This window comes from Carassius auratus, chromosome 38, assembly GCF_003368295.1.
Source record: "Carassius auratus strain Wakin chromosome 38, ASM336829v1, whole genome shotgun sequence".
In the NCBI taxonomy this organism is placed as follows: Eukaryota; Metazoa; Chordata; class Actinopteri; order Cypriniformes; family Cyprinidae; genus Carassius; species Carassius auratus.
The window spans coordinates 23,783,185-23,799,046 of NC_039280.1; the positions used below are offsets into that span (position 1 = coordinate 23,783,185).

General features: G+C 36.8%; 2 protein-coding genes across 2 annotated transcripts; one reads left to right on the forward strand and one right to left on the reverse strand.

Moving 5' to 3' along the window:
- The first annotated feature begins 2,317 nt into the window (after positions 1-2,317).
- LOC113057433 (gastrula zinc finger protein XlCGF57.1-like) lies at positions 2,318-13,871 on the forward strand. The gene is made up of 3 exons (XM_026224859.1): positions 2,318-2,353; positions 2,809-2,943; positions 11,819-13,871. The coding sequence occupies exons 2-3, from the start codon at positions 2,859-2,861 to the stop codon at positions 13,162-13,164; spliced, it is 1,431 nt and encodes a 476-aa protein (XP_026080644.1). The 5' UTR covers positions 2,318-2,353; positions 2,809-2,858; the 3' UTR covers positions 13,165-13,871.
- On the reverse strand, positions 4,909-7,310 carry LOC113057448 (zinc finger BED domain-containing protein 1-like). Its single transcript, XM_026224878.1, has 2 exons — positions 5,537-7,310; positions 4,909-5,349 (listed from the first exon to the last, which is right to left on the reverse strand). The coding sequence occupies exons 1-2, from the start codon at positions 5,972-5,974 to the stop codon at positions 5,203-5,205; spliced, it is 585 nt and encodes a 194-aa protein (XP_026080663.1). The 5' UTR covers positions 5,975-7,310; the 3' UTR covers positions 4,909-5,202.
- Positions 13,872-15,862: the final 1,991 nt, after the last annotated feature.

The following is a 15,862-nucleotide window of genomic DNA, read 5'->3' on the forward strand; positions in this document are numbered from 1 at the left end:
TTTCACCCCAAAAAGAGTGTTTTAAGTCAGTTATTTATATATTTTGCTGTAGTGTGTCCTTAGGAAAAATCAGTTTGCCATTAATTTTAATAATAATCTAGTGCGATTTTGAATGCACAAGCAGTTTGACGACGGCAAAATGGATGTTTGGAAATATAAACTGATATTTTATACTGACACACCATCATGACGAACATCATTCTTTTAAGTGAAAATACTAACGTGCCTAAGACTTTTGCACAGTAGTGTATTAAGTATATTTAAATAAGAGTAATTAAAGTATGCGTTCGTTCATATGTGTTAAGGGCTAGATTTTCGCTGGAGGAAACGGCTGTGATGAGCGCGCGGTGACAAGCGAAAACTTTATACTAGATGAGAAACCGACTGCTCACTCGTGACCTTTTGTAAACTGTATTTATGACAAAGAACTGCACGGATACAGATATTCTAACAATCTATCGAGAAACACACACCTTGTGTCCTCTGTCTCTGTTTGAGCTCGCATTGAATCACTGTTTCACGGCTGATCACTGAGCTCGGATTGCAGAGCGCGCTGAAAGACAGAGAGGAGACCGCGGTCTGACGCCGGTTTCATATGAAATTTAAGGGGACTGACTCTGAGGCGATCGGAAGCCAGTTCCACCCTACTTTTAAGAAATATAATTTTTGATAAACGAACCCAAAACCGGCTATGTCCTTGCTGGAGTGTGATGTGATTTGTGTCATGTGCAGGTGCGATGGATGGATCGCCTACAGACCAATAGGGTGGGTGTCGGAATGGTATATGTTTATACTTCTCATCCAACCACAATCAAATTCACTCCATCCGGATGGCGCGATTTATCTGGATATTTTTTTTTTCTCAATTATGACAAGCCAGAATGAAAACAAGCCGAAATAAAATAGCAGTAACGAAGCTATTTTTAAAATGTAAGGAGTAGAAAGTACAGATACTTGCGTGAAAATGTAAGGAGTAGAAGTAAAAAGTCGGCTGAAAAATAATTACTCAAGTAAAGTATAGATACCCCAAATTTCTACTTAAGTACAGTAACGAAGTATTTGTACTTCGTTACTTGACACCTCTGACTTCAGGATAACGTAACACTGCATTCTGGGGAATGTAGTTAAATAAACAACGTTAACAAATACCCAGCAAAGGCTTCCTCACAGGTTTCCTCTCTCAGTAGTCTATCTTCACCTCACTGAGGCTATAAGTTAACAGAATCGACTGTAATGAAGTCTTGGGTCAAGCTTGGATTAGACTGATTTCTGATTGTGAACTAATTTAGGATCAGGTCAGTGTGTCTGTCCATCTCTTCCTTACTCTCACTTCCACCATCCCTGATGTTCTTAGCATCCACATTTCTCCTTCAACGAACAGAGAAGTATATGTTTCCAGATGCTGTAATCACAAACACTGCTGAGAGTCATGGATTCATCACAGCTGCTATAATGATGTTGTGCTGGATAGGTGTAATGGAGTTTCTCTTAAAGTTTAGTTTGACCATCCATCTGTTTTGGTGTTTTATCTGTGTCAAATAAGTACTGAAATCAAAACCAGTTCCCTGCCATTCCCAGCCTCACTATAAAATATCATTCCACTAGCACAATTTCATTAGCTTTTTCTGCTGTCACCTCCATCCTGCAGCACAAGTGTTGCAGGAGACTTAAGAGGTTTGGTGCTTGCAACAACAAAGGAGTGATACAATTAATACAATTTCAAATGCTGATTTCAGAATGGGATGAAATTATGATAAATCATCTGTCCACCAAGTTGGACACTGTGCATTGTTAGCTATATTTCTTGTATGTATGTAGAATTCAAAAGCAAAGCATGACAAAAAGGCCTACAGGATGGTGGAGGAAATAATATCTGTGAGGATGGTGCTAATGTTGGTGATAACGAATGGCTGCCTGAAAAAGAAGGATTAGCTGCCTTTTGAATCTACAGGAGAGCGAAATACATGTATTCATCAAAAGTGTTTTCAATATTTGAAGCTGTATTACTTTCCACATGACTTATCATTTTATTCCTTTTTTTCATACAAACAGTATTACTGTGTTATTATTATGATTTAAACAGCATCTCTTAATTTACATTTATGCATGTAGCAGCGACTTACAGTGCATTCAGGCTATAAAATATATATATATATATATATATATATATATATATATATATATATATATATATATATATATATATATATATATAATATATATATATATAAACCATTGTGTGTGTTCTCTTGGAATCAAACTCAGAAGTAGAAGAGGAGGACTTTTATCTTGACGATATGACGTCATAAGACCTCGACACGCACCTGACATTGTTGTGATTCGGCTGAAGAAGGTTTGAGTTTAAACCTTTAAACAGTGTTTAAATAAGTGCTACTCTTTCAGATGACTTTATAGTTTTACAAGAACTGTAGAACGAATTATGTATTATTAAATATAACATTGAAAATGCTTTATCTAACATCGATGAACGTTATGTAAATTGCACCCGTACGAGTAGCAAAAAGAGCGTCTTATTTCGATCCTTATATCGTAAATCAGTTGACCGTAAACACGAATTCATTCTCTTACAATTAGAAATGAGAGACATTGAGCTTTTAGAAACTCAGAACCAGTTACTTTACAAACGGATTCAGTGATTTTTAGCGCTCGTATCACCGCAAGCTTTTCAAAACCATGTAAACACAATGAGAACACTAACATACTATGACAACTTCTCAAATTTGCAAATGTTTTCATTAAAGTTTTTTCTCTCGGTTGTTTATTGTCTTTCCAAACATGACAAAAGAGGCAGAAGAAAGCCAGGCGAAGCAACAGATCTCCACGGTGATGTTATAAAGATGGAGTTTATTAAAGAGGAGAGTGAAGACGTGGAGATTGAAGAAGCGTTCAGAGTCAAACAAGAAGATCCTGAGGAACAGACAGGTTCGTTTTCATTCTCACAGCTGAACTCAGTCATCTGATCCTTTTCAAATGTTGACATTCACAGAAATGAATGATATTTTTGAAGATTGTCACACAAGTGGGCAAAAAAAAAAAATTCAGAACATAAGCAATAATGTACAGTATGTGAAGAATTAAGTTTTTTTTTTTTTTTTCTAAACCTTAAACCACATAAACACATTGAATTACACCAAGTACACAACATGATGTTCTTTTTAGTAACATCATATGCAGCGGTGCACATAATGTTTTCAGCCTGGTTCTCGTAAGAGGAGATTTGGTTTGGTCCTCACACTGCATATAGCGTGACCCATTAAATATAACTATAAAAAAATAATTAATAATAGTTATAATATTATTGCACTTTATTTATTTAGTTTTTTTTAAAATAAAATAATAGTAAATAAACTAAATAACAGTGTGATAATATTATAAAAAAAAATAAAAGGCAGTCCTAGTATTAAATACAAATACATTTATTTTATAGTAAACTTAAAAATAAAATGCTAATATTTAGTACTACTTTCTTTGTTTGCCTCTTTAAGAAGAATCGCTTTGGATAAAAGCATCTAAAAATAAATAAATAAAAGCGTTTTCAACATATTCAAACTTAAGATCAGCAGGCTTTTATTTTGGCAGGTTGCCAGCAAGATTTAGCGCTGCTGCTGATTAAAGAGCGTCAATGGATGAATGTCACAGTTTTGTATTGTGCTTTGAAACGGTAGGCATAGCCTAGATTTATGCTTTCAGGTTGAAAATAAAACTTATATAGTACAGATCTAAAATGGTAATTGTGTATTAACAGCGGTCAACCATGTCGGTACGCAAATGGGCTGTCAGAACATATAGAACACATTTTTTATTTTGGTCGCGCATGCGGACCTGCGGACCACTTACGTGCACCCCTGATCATATGACCCCTCTAAGTATATATATATATATTAGGGCTGAACGATATGGAAAAAAATTCATATCTCGATTTTCATGCCAGATATCCATACAATACGATATGACTACGTGTTCGGAGAAAACCAAGCATTTCTCAGAAAAATAAAAAGATTATAATCAGTGTTTGGAATAATGGCGTTTAAAAGAACAGCGTGAGGTAACGACGTTATTTTTTCAGTAATGCGGTAATCTAACTAATTACTTTTCCCGTGGGTTAATGACGAGATAAGCGGTTGTGATTGGCTAAGGCAGAGTCATGTGTTTCATGGTAGCCAATCAGAGCCAGTGTTTTTACACACATGCCGGCACACGCTGCAGCGCCTGCTGCGCCAAAAACACACACACACACACAACTGCTACACAGAGATTCGCAGCAGAGATGGCGAGTCAGGAGCAATCTGATGAAAAGTTGGCATTTTCAAGATGGAGATGTAAGCACTGCTTCAAATTCACTGTGGTCAAAGGCAAGAACGTGCATGTAATGTGTGACAAACGCATCTACAAAGCTAGTGGCCAAAAACACTTTTCTTACAAAGATAATACTTGAAGTGCAGGACAAAACTCTTGCTGTCTGTTGAAGTGCAGTAAATATTGAAAGTTATGTACGAACACCTGTCTGTTCAACTCATTTCAACTGACTTGTGAAAACTGAGAAAAAAAAAAGTACAAATTCTCTGACATATAGCAACTTTTTTTTTTTTTACAGTAACCCAAATAGTTACTTTCCCTGGTAACGAGTTACTTTTGTTATAGAGTAATTCAGTTAATAACTCGGTTACTTTTTGGAACAAGTAGTGAGTAACTATAACTGATTACTTTTTTAAAGTAACGTTCCCAACAGTGATCATAATACAAAAAATGTGGAAAGTATAATTTTATTTTTAAGAACAAGTCATCAACATTAACATAAATTACCAAAAAATAAAATACAAATCAAACCTTTTACTGCAGCTCTGCTTTAACAATAAATAACAAATGCGGCAGCTGGTGGAACATTGAAATGCAACAACATTTATATTCTTCAAAATATCACATAACTGTATGCAGAAAATGCATTTGCTACTAACAGAACAGAGGTAGTTACAGGCAGCACAACTTTTACAGATTCTTTGCCAGAAACACAATGTTGCCTGATGCACTAAAAATTCTCTCTGAAGAGAGCTGGTGGCCTGCATGCACAAGTATTTTCTTGCCATGTTGCTGAGCCGGGGAAAGTTGACTTTGTGAGTTAATCTCCACCACAGAAGTGGGTCCTCGTCGTCAATTGTGGGGGACTGCATGTAGGCGCTCAGCTCAGCTTCTATGGCAGCAGTGGGATCGATTTGGTACTGTTACACTTGCGGTGGATCTTTTGAAGAAACTTCCCAACATTTTTTTAGCCTTTTTGGTGGGTGGGGGTGAAACTTCTTCCACTCTGGTCTCTCTGCACTCAACAGAATGCTAGAAAATAGTAAAATAAAATAAAAAGGAAAAAAACAATTTAATTAGTTTTATATATGAATGATCATTACTGTATGAACAACACAACTCAGCTAAATTTAAACTTAAATATTTACTAAAATGTAAGATAATGCATTTAAATGGAAGGAACTTTTCTCATTTACTCCATTCTAACCATTATTTTTACCTTGTGTTCCATCATCTTCATCTCTGACACCAGTCTGGCTTTGATGATGGGGACGTCGTTGACACTGATGTTTTGTGTCTTGTATCTTGGATCTAAGAAGGATGCCACATCCAGGAGCTCTTGTGTAACTCTCTCTTCATACTTGCTGTTCAAGTACTCCAAAATTTTCTTTTTTAAGGACTTGGTCATGTCCGTATCACCCTCCTCTGGTGCCAAGATGGTTGTGTTAAACAGGCTGAGTACTGGTTTGATGTGTGAAACACTAACGTAATCCTCCCCTGACAGAGCATCCGTGAATTCAAGCAGTGGTCCCAATGCCTTGCTGACTGACTCCAGCACATCCAGATCTTGATATCCAAAAATTAGGTGCCGGGTGTTTCTGTCCTCTGAGAGGACCTCATGGACTGCTTTCTGCTGCTCCAGAATCCTGTTAATCATGAGCACCCTAGACCCCCATCTAGTTTGACACTCAGTGATGAGTCCGTGGACTGGAAGGTTGAGGCGCTTCTGGGCTTGCTCGAGTGCCACTCGCTTTTTCCAGCTGTGTGAGAAGTGGCACACCAACTTTTTGCAGACACCTGTTGCACGGCTGATCCGGCTGTCACCTTTCACTGTGTTTTCTTGGAAAAATAGATGTACAAAAATAATTAATGATTATTTTACAACAGCTAAATAACCACATAATAATGCAGATTGTTCTCTCTCTCCCTCACACACACACATACACACACACACTTACACACACACTCACACACACACTTCTCTCTGTCTCAAAGTTATTAAAGATAAACATAGCAAAATGTACCTATTTCCAGGTGTAGCCTGTGTCCGAAGCACTGAAGGCGCGTCTAGCCATTCACCTCCAAAGCCTTTATCATGTTCGGTGCATTATCTGTCGTCACGCAAACTTGTTGGTCCTCCTTCAAGTTCTGCTAACGCTAACGCACCTCTCATCTCCTCCGCTATATATGCTCCCCGGGGAAGAATGATGTCTGCAGACAGCGGGTCTTGAGTTCGAAATTTCTTGTAATAAAATGGACCGTTAAACTTATGTATTGCTCGGTTGTCCGGCTCGACCACAGGTCCGTGGTGGTGGCGAAATGATCGATTTCACGGAGCTCGGATTCAACACTCATTTTACACTCATTATAAAGTTTTGGAATGGCCACTTGATTAAAATGTGTTCGGGATGGTATTTTATAACGCTTGTCCAGCGTCCGAACCATTTTTTTAAAGCCTTCTTTTGAGACAGTGTTCACAGGTACCATGTTTTTTGCAATGTGGTATGTTATAGCGTCTGTAATTTCTTTATGTCTGGTGGACGTCAACTCATACGGCGAAACGCTACTAAATGCATCAGCAATCAAACTTTGCTTTGGTTTATTTTGGGATGACTGAGAAGTCCCCGTTGTTTCTCTCATTGTCATGCACTCTTCATGCAGCACGCGATGCTGTTGGTGAAACATGTTTGTTGTGCTACCTTGCTTAGTCGCAATTTTTTCTAAGCACGACCTGCACAACACGTCACTCTGGTTTACATCCTCTTTTCTGAATCCGAAATACTTCCAAATTATGGAAGATGATTTGTGTTTTGGCACCAAGTCAGATTCTGCACTGCCACCGGCCACATTTTCTCCCGCACTCATTTTCTTTCTTTTCTAATTTATCTGCTGTCTCTGTACAGTGTGCATAGACGTTGGAACAGGGCCGCCCCCCTCCCCATTTCCCCACCCCTCTCGGGGTCAGGCAGCTGGGGGGTGGGGGGAATGGTACCGTTGCACTGTTCCATAATTTAGAAAAGAAAGAAAATGAGTGCAGGAGATAATGCGGCCAGTGCAGAATCTGACTTGGTGCCAAAACACAAATCATCTTCCATAATTTGGAAGTATTTCGGATTCAGAAAAGGCAATGTAAACCAGAGTGACGTGTTGTGCTGGTCGTGCTTAGCAAAAATTGGTTTTGTTCGTTGTTTTTGTTTTCCGTGGTCATATATATATATATATATATACACACACACACTGATGTCTATGGAAGAGGTAATAATAATCCTTTCCATTATAATTCGACATGTTTTTTTCATATCAGATACACATTGTGTAAGTAACGTCAATGTTTACTCTATTCTATTCCCAGTTCACCAGCCACTTAATTTTAAGTATTTCGGGAGAAGTGGATGAATTCACGTGTTGTAAACATAGAGGTTGTAAATCCAACAGATCCGATTCTCTGAACTGCGTCTGCGGCACAAACTAACACGGCGGCGCCCATCGCGCAATACAGATCAACTAACGCGATCTTATAAAGTTGCTTAAACAACAATATCCTTCCACTTGCATGTATTTGACAATCGGAATATCAGATATTTCATGCCATAGCTACCACATTTGTGAATATTCTGAATAAAAAAGGAAAAATGACATAAAAGCAGATCATCATTCATTCAGCGCTGTTGCTGCTTCGGTGTGTCACGTGACAAGCAATGGCGCGTCACCATGGAAACGCCCCCCCCACAATATAGTTCCCACGTCCCTGGTAGTGTGCGCGCGCTGGCTTTAGCGGTGCAGTCAAGGGCACTCGTAAAAATGTTTGTTGTGACTGCCAGAGTTGTATACAGGAGGGGCGAGATGTTTATCAGTAGGCTAGGCTGGCTGCTTGGGATGAGCTACAGCGCAAAACAGAAAATCATGTCCAGAGTCGAATTCCATCTGGTTGGAATGTCTTGTATAAGCGACTCCTTTTGTCTGAGTTCAATTTGTTTTGTTCTAACACTCGCTGCACTGTGCTTAAAATGGCCCACAACCTTTCTTTAATTGGACAGGACGTTGTCAAACGCGTTGTTGTGCAGAGATACTATGACAGAACGCTGGAGACTGTGCGCGTCGCAGAGGACGTGTTCAAAAGGCAGATGTCTCGCAGTAGCGATAAAAATTTCTTGCGCTATATGTGCTAAGTGTGCTGACTTTATTTGAAATGTCCCACTGCTGTGCAACAGGAATAAAATGTTTAGCGCACTTTTCAGCAAAATGTCTCTTTTTATCATCTCAATACAAATCTATTTATTTTTATTTTTTGTATTTTTTATTCTTTTATTATGTGTTTTGGGTTCTGTCGCTGTCATTCTGTTGTACTGCGGAGCTTCTGTCACGAAAACAAATTCCTCGTATGTCTAAACATACCTGGCAATAAAGCTCATTCTGATTCTGATCTGAAAATGTGAATGACCTTGTGTGTCTTAGCAACTGGCTAGGTGCAGATGAGTAAGTAAATGTAAAGTTGGAAGAATGGATAAATTAAGTTAATTTTGTCCACTCAACCTGCATCACTGAGAGATTTTTTTTTTTTTTTTTTTTTGGACGGAGATTCTCAGTCTCTAATGTTATGATTGAGGTTCTGGACATAATTTATTTATATATATATATATATTTTTACAAACTAAACAAAACTTTAATGTTTTATTTAATAAAACATTAATGTTTTATTTAATAAAACATTAATGTTTTATTTATACGTTAATGTTATATTTAATTTGATTACATTAATGTTTAAAGATTTACAAGAAATGTTAACTGCTACTAACTTTTAACTGTTGTAAAATAGCACTTTATTTGTTTAAAGTTTTGACAAACAAAATTTTATTGCACTTTTGTTCATACAGCAGAACTTTGAAAGAATAAAATTACACTAAAATTTTACAATAAAATACACTACTTTTGATTTCATTATTGAATTTTGCGCATGCTGCGATTAATCGTGATTAATCGCAGAAAATCATGTGATTAATCGCGATTAAAATATTTAATCGTTGCCCAGCACTAATATATATATATATATATATATATATACATTATATACACATTAATACGGAAGTAGTTTAACCCTTATGCATTGTTCACTACCCTTTCATTATGTTCGTGGATGAAAACATCCACTCAATTAAACTGCAGTAAAAATGTATCAGATTTTTATTTTTTTACATAAATCTGTTAATCAACTTCAGTCTTGATCAAAACTACCAAATGTTTAAAAAAATTCCAAAAATGTAACTCTTTAATTGCCAAGTTCATAAATTGTGTCACTGATTTGGGGGAATTGTGGCTGGATTTAGTATTTTATTTTTTATAACGGTCTTGGGCATTTCAAAGATTAGTAGCAACATTGGCTTTGATGCATTTTTAGTTTTTGTGCAGCATTAGATTTAATTTTTTTCTCTCTAATTTGTTGTTGGTGGCTGTTTTTGCCCCATTGACTTCCATTATAACGTCATTTTTTGATTGCAAAGCCATGACACAATATCATCATGCATTCTTGATTGTTTGTGGTTTTCCCTTTTGGTAAGAGGTAAAATTTGTTATTTTTACAGTTGATCAATAGGTGGGACCATTAACCTTTAGATAGGCCTGTTCAAAAAAAGCATATGTATATGAAGCTATATGGAGTATAACAGCAAATTATATTGTGTGTGTGTGTGAGAGAGAGAGAGAGAGAGTGTGTGAGAGAGACCTTTGCGCACTTACCTTGATGTATTTGAGAAAATCAAAATGTACACCTCTGCAATGTTTTTGTGTTCCGTCTGCTGCAATGAAAGCTCTTTCAGTAAAGATTTAAACTTAACGCAGGCTATCAGGATGGGCCTTATCTATAATAATCGATTTTATCGATAAGTTGTTGCAGCTTTAATAAACACATTTTAATAAATAACACTTTTAAAAATTATCAATTTATGTGTAAACATTTGTTGAGGAAACACTATTTTTCTAATGTTTTGGATGATAGCTCTGAGATCAGTCTATAGAGTATTCACAAAAAAGATCTCAAGGCTAAATGCTCCTAATGCAAAAATTCAAAAGCAACTTATCATAATAAGATAAAATACAATAATTGGAGAATACAGCCTGTACTTTATTTTTTATAATGGCTGTGGTAATTGTTAGCTCAATATGGAGAAATTTTTCTGGGCGTGGCTTAGGGGCTGTTTACACAGCAATGTTTTCACCCAAAAACGGGAAACGGCGCAGGTTGTTTTTCATTCCTATGGGTTTAAGGGACCCGATAACGTGATATTTAGCCCATAAATTCTAATTTTACCAGGAGAATCCCACCAAAAATGAATATTTTACCCAGCCCGAATGCAATTTTTTTACCGGGGATCCCCCTCGAAATATAATTGGGCTAGTTTTTAGTAACAGTTGGGTGGGTTTTGTTGCGAAAAACTGGCAACCCGGACGTGTACGGTATGTAGACATTCGCAGTGTTAAAGTGCGGACAAACATACACAACAATGGCGGAGTACACTGTTGTTGCTGTTCAAGAGTTTGCTAGCGCTTCTTCAGCAAAGTGTGGATTTACTTCACCAACATTACAACCTACAGCGGAGCGAATCATATACACCATATAATCGTCACTTCCCTACAGGTACTGTTTGCTAACAAGGTGACAGCACCAACTACTGGCCTGGCATATGTAATACAGCATTTTTTGATGTTTTCACTGATATGTGTAAACGTGAAACTTTTTAAAAACAGAAGTAGGGCTGCACGATATTGGGAAAAAAATTACATTGCGATATTTTATTTTTCTGTGATATATATTGCGATATGAAATCTAATCTTTTTTTCTTAAAAACAAAAATGGGGTGAGCACACTTCCATTATCATTTTAAATGATTTAAACATCGACACCATCGTGTCAATTGATTAATATGCGCGAGGGAGAGAGAGCAAGCTCTCTCACGCTCTTTTGCTTTGTCTCGCTCGCTCGCGCTCTCTCTCTCTCTCTCTCTCTCTCTCTCTGGCGCGCTCTTTCGCTCTCTTTCTCGCGGGCGCGCTCTTTCGCTCTCTTTCTCTCGCGCGCTCTCTCTTTCACTCTCTTTCAAGCACACGCTCTCTCTCTCTCTCACGCCCGCACACTCTCTCTCTCTCTCTCACGCGCTCTCTCACGCGTGCTCTCCCTCTCTCTCTCTCTCTCTCGTGCTCTCTCTCTCTCGCGCTCTCTCTCTCTCTGGCGCGCTCTTTCTCTCATGCTCACTCTCTCTCTGACAGGACATCCTGCGATGTGCCTATGGTGGATTCGTACATCGCGATATCGATGCTTAAACGACACATTGTGCAGCCCTAAACGGAAGGGAAAAACGTTTCTGTTTTTGACTACATCACTGACTAGTCTTAGTGTGAATAGGATCTAGCAAACATTTTGTTGCTTTTAAAGCTTTACATGTCAAATAGTTTTGTTGTATGTTGGTTTGTGCCATTAAACAGGTTAATTGAAGTTTTTTTTTTCTCTTAGGCCTGATGGCGCTGAAAGAAGAGAATCAAGAGCTGAAAGAAAAAGAAGATAAAGCTGAGAAAAATGATTTTATGACTGAAGAAAACTTTTTTAATTGCCCAGAGACTGAAAATACTTTGTCAAGGAAAAAAGCTAAAAAGACTGCAACTAAAGGCAATTACACCTGCCAACAGTGTGGAAAGATTTTTAATCAAAGTAGAAACCTTACGGTCCACATGAGAGTTCACACTGGAGAGAAGCCGTATACATGCCAGCAGTGTGGAAAGAGTTTCAGTCAAAAAGCAAGTGTTAAAGTCCATATGAGAGTTCACACTGGAGAGAACCCTTATACCTGCCAACAGTGTGGAAAGTGTTTCAATAGAAAAGGAAATCTGTCAGTCCACATGAGAGTTCACACAAGAGAAACCCCATTCTCCTGCCAACAGTGTGAAAAAAGCTTCACTCAGAAAGGAAGCCTTAAAGTCCACATGAGAATTCACACGGGGGAAAACCCTTTCACCTGCCAAGAGTGTGGAAAACATTTCATTCGAAAAGCAAGTCTTAAAAGCCATATGAGAGTTCACACCGGAGAGAAGCCTTTCACATGCTCTCACTGTGGAACAAGTTTTAAACATAAAGCAACCCTTAATGCCCACATTAGAATTCACACTGGAGAGAAGCCGTTTGTGTGCGGTCAGTGTGGAAAGTGTTTCAGATTTACAGTGACCCTTAGTCACCACATGAGAATTCACACGAGAGAGAACCGTTCTGTATGCCATCAGTGTGGAAGGAATTACACAGACAAGAAGCATCTCATGAATCATGTAAAGATTCATTTGGGAGAGAAGCCTTTCATGTGCCATCACTGTGGAAAGACCTGCAAAAACAAAACAAACCTTGAGGTTCACATAAGAGTTCACACAGGAGAGAAGCCCTTCACCTGCCCTCAGTGTGGAAAGCGTTTCGCTCTCAAAGGAAACCGTGAGGTTCACATGAGGCTTCACACTGGAGAGAAACCTTACCAGTGTCTAAAATGTAAGAAGAGTTTCATGTATCTTAGAGAACTGAAATGTCATTTAGAAACTCATTCTGAAAAGAAACTACACCATTCAGTGTGTGACAACATGGTTACTAAGAGGAGCAATTTCAGAAATCATCTCCGTGTTCACTCTGGAGTGAGGCGGATTAATTGTGATAAAAAATGTATTTTGCTATCACACTTCCAGATACACCTGAAAAGTCGATCAGATGTGAGACCCTATTCTTGTTCTTTCTGTAGAAAGAGTTTTAAATGGCTCAGAAGTTTAAAATGGCATCAGAAAACATGTCTGTATGCGAAATCAAAGCTACTTTCACACCGCAAGTGAATGTGGGTCAAATGGATTTTCCAGGGGAGTTGATGTTCATAAGATATGGATTCGAGGTTTCCTCCCTCAGTTTCTGATATTTAATTTTATAAGTGTTCAACTGTCTCATCCGTTATACCATGAGGCAGCATATGAAAAGTGAACTATCTATTCCAGTGTTGCAAATAATTGCATAGTTCATTTCTTCAAAGAATGGATCCGCTTGTATATTTGAAATTTAATTTCATGATAGGATTGGAAATGTATGTATAGAATCTGCAGATTCTATGTCCTGGCATAACATATGAAAGATTTAGGTTGAGTACATTGTATTTAGCCTTTAAGGTAAAGATAATAACATCAGATGAATGATTGTGTTAAAGTTTGTAGCAAGACGTTTCTGAAAGTTCCTGTTTTCTTTATTGTAAGTCAAATGAACTTATATTACTGACTCTTACCTTTAGTCTCTAATGACTCTTGGTGCCCGTGTCCCATTCTTTGAATAATTATGCTGATTAGATTTGGACAGGTCAAATTCTTATACCTGCAAAGTTCATTTTCACACTTTAACATCATATGCCAGTTTCCATGTCTCTATCTCTAAGCACTGTCCATTAAATGTATATAAAACTACAATGTCCAGATCCCTGGTTAGACTTGATGACTGCAGCAAACAACAGCACTTTCTTAATAAAGCATTCTGCTACTTAATAAAGAAAGCCTGATACACAGAGTCTACTGATCTTTGCTTGAGTTTCTGACAGTAACAGTTATGTCATATATTATTTGAATGAAAATAATTTGTGATGTCATATTTATATATATATATATATATATATATATATATATATATATATATATACACACACACACACACGCACACATAAAAATGAAATAATTATTACAATAATTAAACCAAGTATAAATGTTTTCAATAATACAAAATGCATTTCATTGCAGAAGAGATTGTTTGACCACCAGCTGTTCTTTGGCAGAAGTGAGATGTCATTTGGTCCTTGCTTATACTTTGTATCAGGGTTTCCCAAATGAATGTTACATAATAGTAGAAATGAAATCACATGTAAAATTAAAAATAGTTTGAGGCTGCAAAAGTAATCAAATTGAGATTAGATTCATTAAAGAAATGAAATTAAGTGAGTGCTACTTCTCTGATTATGGCATTGCCTTAAAGATTTTCACCCTGCATTGAGTGTGAATTAATTTTTAACAAGGTCCACTCATAAGTATAATTTAAACTTTAACAGATCAGTATAATAGACAATGCGATTCTGCAGTCTATAATTAAAAGTCATGGGGAAGTGGATAATTAAATGCAAAATGTGCCCCCAAACCCACAGAGCACCACAAGACATGGACAGCAGATGGAGCTAAGAGAGGCTGCTGATAAAAATTCTAGTAATCGCGAATGCATTTAAACCACTGTAAAAGCGAACTAGTGTTAAGATTAATGAGGTTCACTCTGGGGTCACAGAGGTTACAAAAATAATTAAAACTGAGGAATGCATCTTTAAATCATTCAATTGAGAACTAGAGCGGACGCCCCAGAAATAAGGTGTTGAATAAGGTGGATGATTGGAAGGCAAAGACTGGAGGTATAGAGGCCTACTTTAGTCAACAGTAGAGACGGACGTTAGCACGTGAGTGTTTTGCTTAATACTTTCTGTTGTTTAAATTATTACTTACTGCTAGGAAGGAATATTTCATTTTCTATCTATTTCTACTTTGTATTTTCATTGTAATTAGTATTTTTGATTGCACTTACTGGTAATTATAATAATTGCCGTCAGCTAAAGGAGCCTGTGTTATTTGCATTGCTCTTTTCCCACACATGTGAGCAATTACCTTGCTATAGGCTATTGGCTGTGCTGATAAGGCACAGCTGGTTTCACTTTAGTCTCTTAGAATGTGTGATTATTTGATGTCTGTGAAGACTGACAAGTCTAAAGACCTGTGACTTAGATTAATAAATCACAGGTCTTTATAGATTATAATAGATTAATAATAGATTAATATTTTGGAAACACTAAGACATTAAACATACAAGTGCGACAATATGTTTTTTCAAGTCATCTCCAGCAGATGATAAAGTATATGAACAATGCAGTGCTAATTGACATAGCATTTATTACAGTATAGAAACTATTTTGCCTTATGTGATAATTTTTTGTAGTATATAAACAATTCATTATTATTTGTTTTTGTCCAGCAGTTATAGATTTCTAAGCCAATTAAGCTAGAAATTAGAGAAAAATTTAAATTGCCTATAGTATCCACTACTAGTCAACAGTCTTTCAACAGTAAGCTCCTTAATGTTTTTAAAGAAGTCTCTTCTGTTCACCAAGCCTGCATTTATTTGATCCAAAGAACAGCAAAACAGTAACATTTAGAAATATGTTTACTAGCCCATTTAAAATAACTGTTTCTATTTGAACAATTTTCAAAACATAATTTGAGATTTCAAATAATTCTGATTTGCTTTCAAAAAAAATTTGTATTATTATTATTTTTTTTTTATGATATTATATTATGATAATGTTGTAAAAAGCTTTTTATTTCAAATAAATGCTAATCTTTGGATCTTTCTATTCATCAAATAATACTGAAAAAAAGTACTTATCGGTTTTAAATATTGATAATCAGCAAATCAGCATATTAGAATGATTTTTGAAGTATGTGACACTGAAGACTGGAGTAATGA

What these genes read in the sequence shown, in the direction of transcription:
- LOC113057433 (XM_026224859.1), top strand. Translation starts at nt 2,859, where the DNA reads ATGGAGTTTATTAAAGAGGAGAGTGAAGACGTGGAGATTGAAGAAGCG. An exon ending in AGATCCTGAGGAACAGACAG is followed by an intron (nt 2,944 to 11,818) that starts GTTCGTTTTCAT and finishes TTTTTCTCTTAG; the next exon opens with GCCTGATGGCGCTGAAAGAA.
- LOC113057448 (XM_026224878.1), bottom strand. Translation starts at nt 5,974, where the DNA reads ATGATTAACAGGATTCTGGAGCAGCAGAAAGCAGTCCATGAGGTCCTC. An exon ending in TGAAGATGATGGAACACAAG is followed by an intron (nt 5,350 to 5,536) that starts GTAAAAATAATG and finishes ACTATTTTCTAG; the next exon opens with CATTCTGTTGAGTGCAGAGA.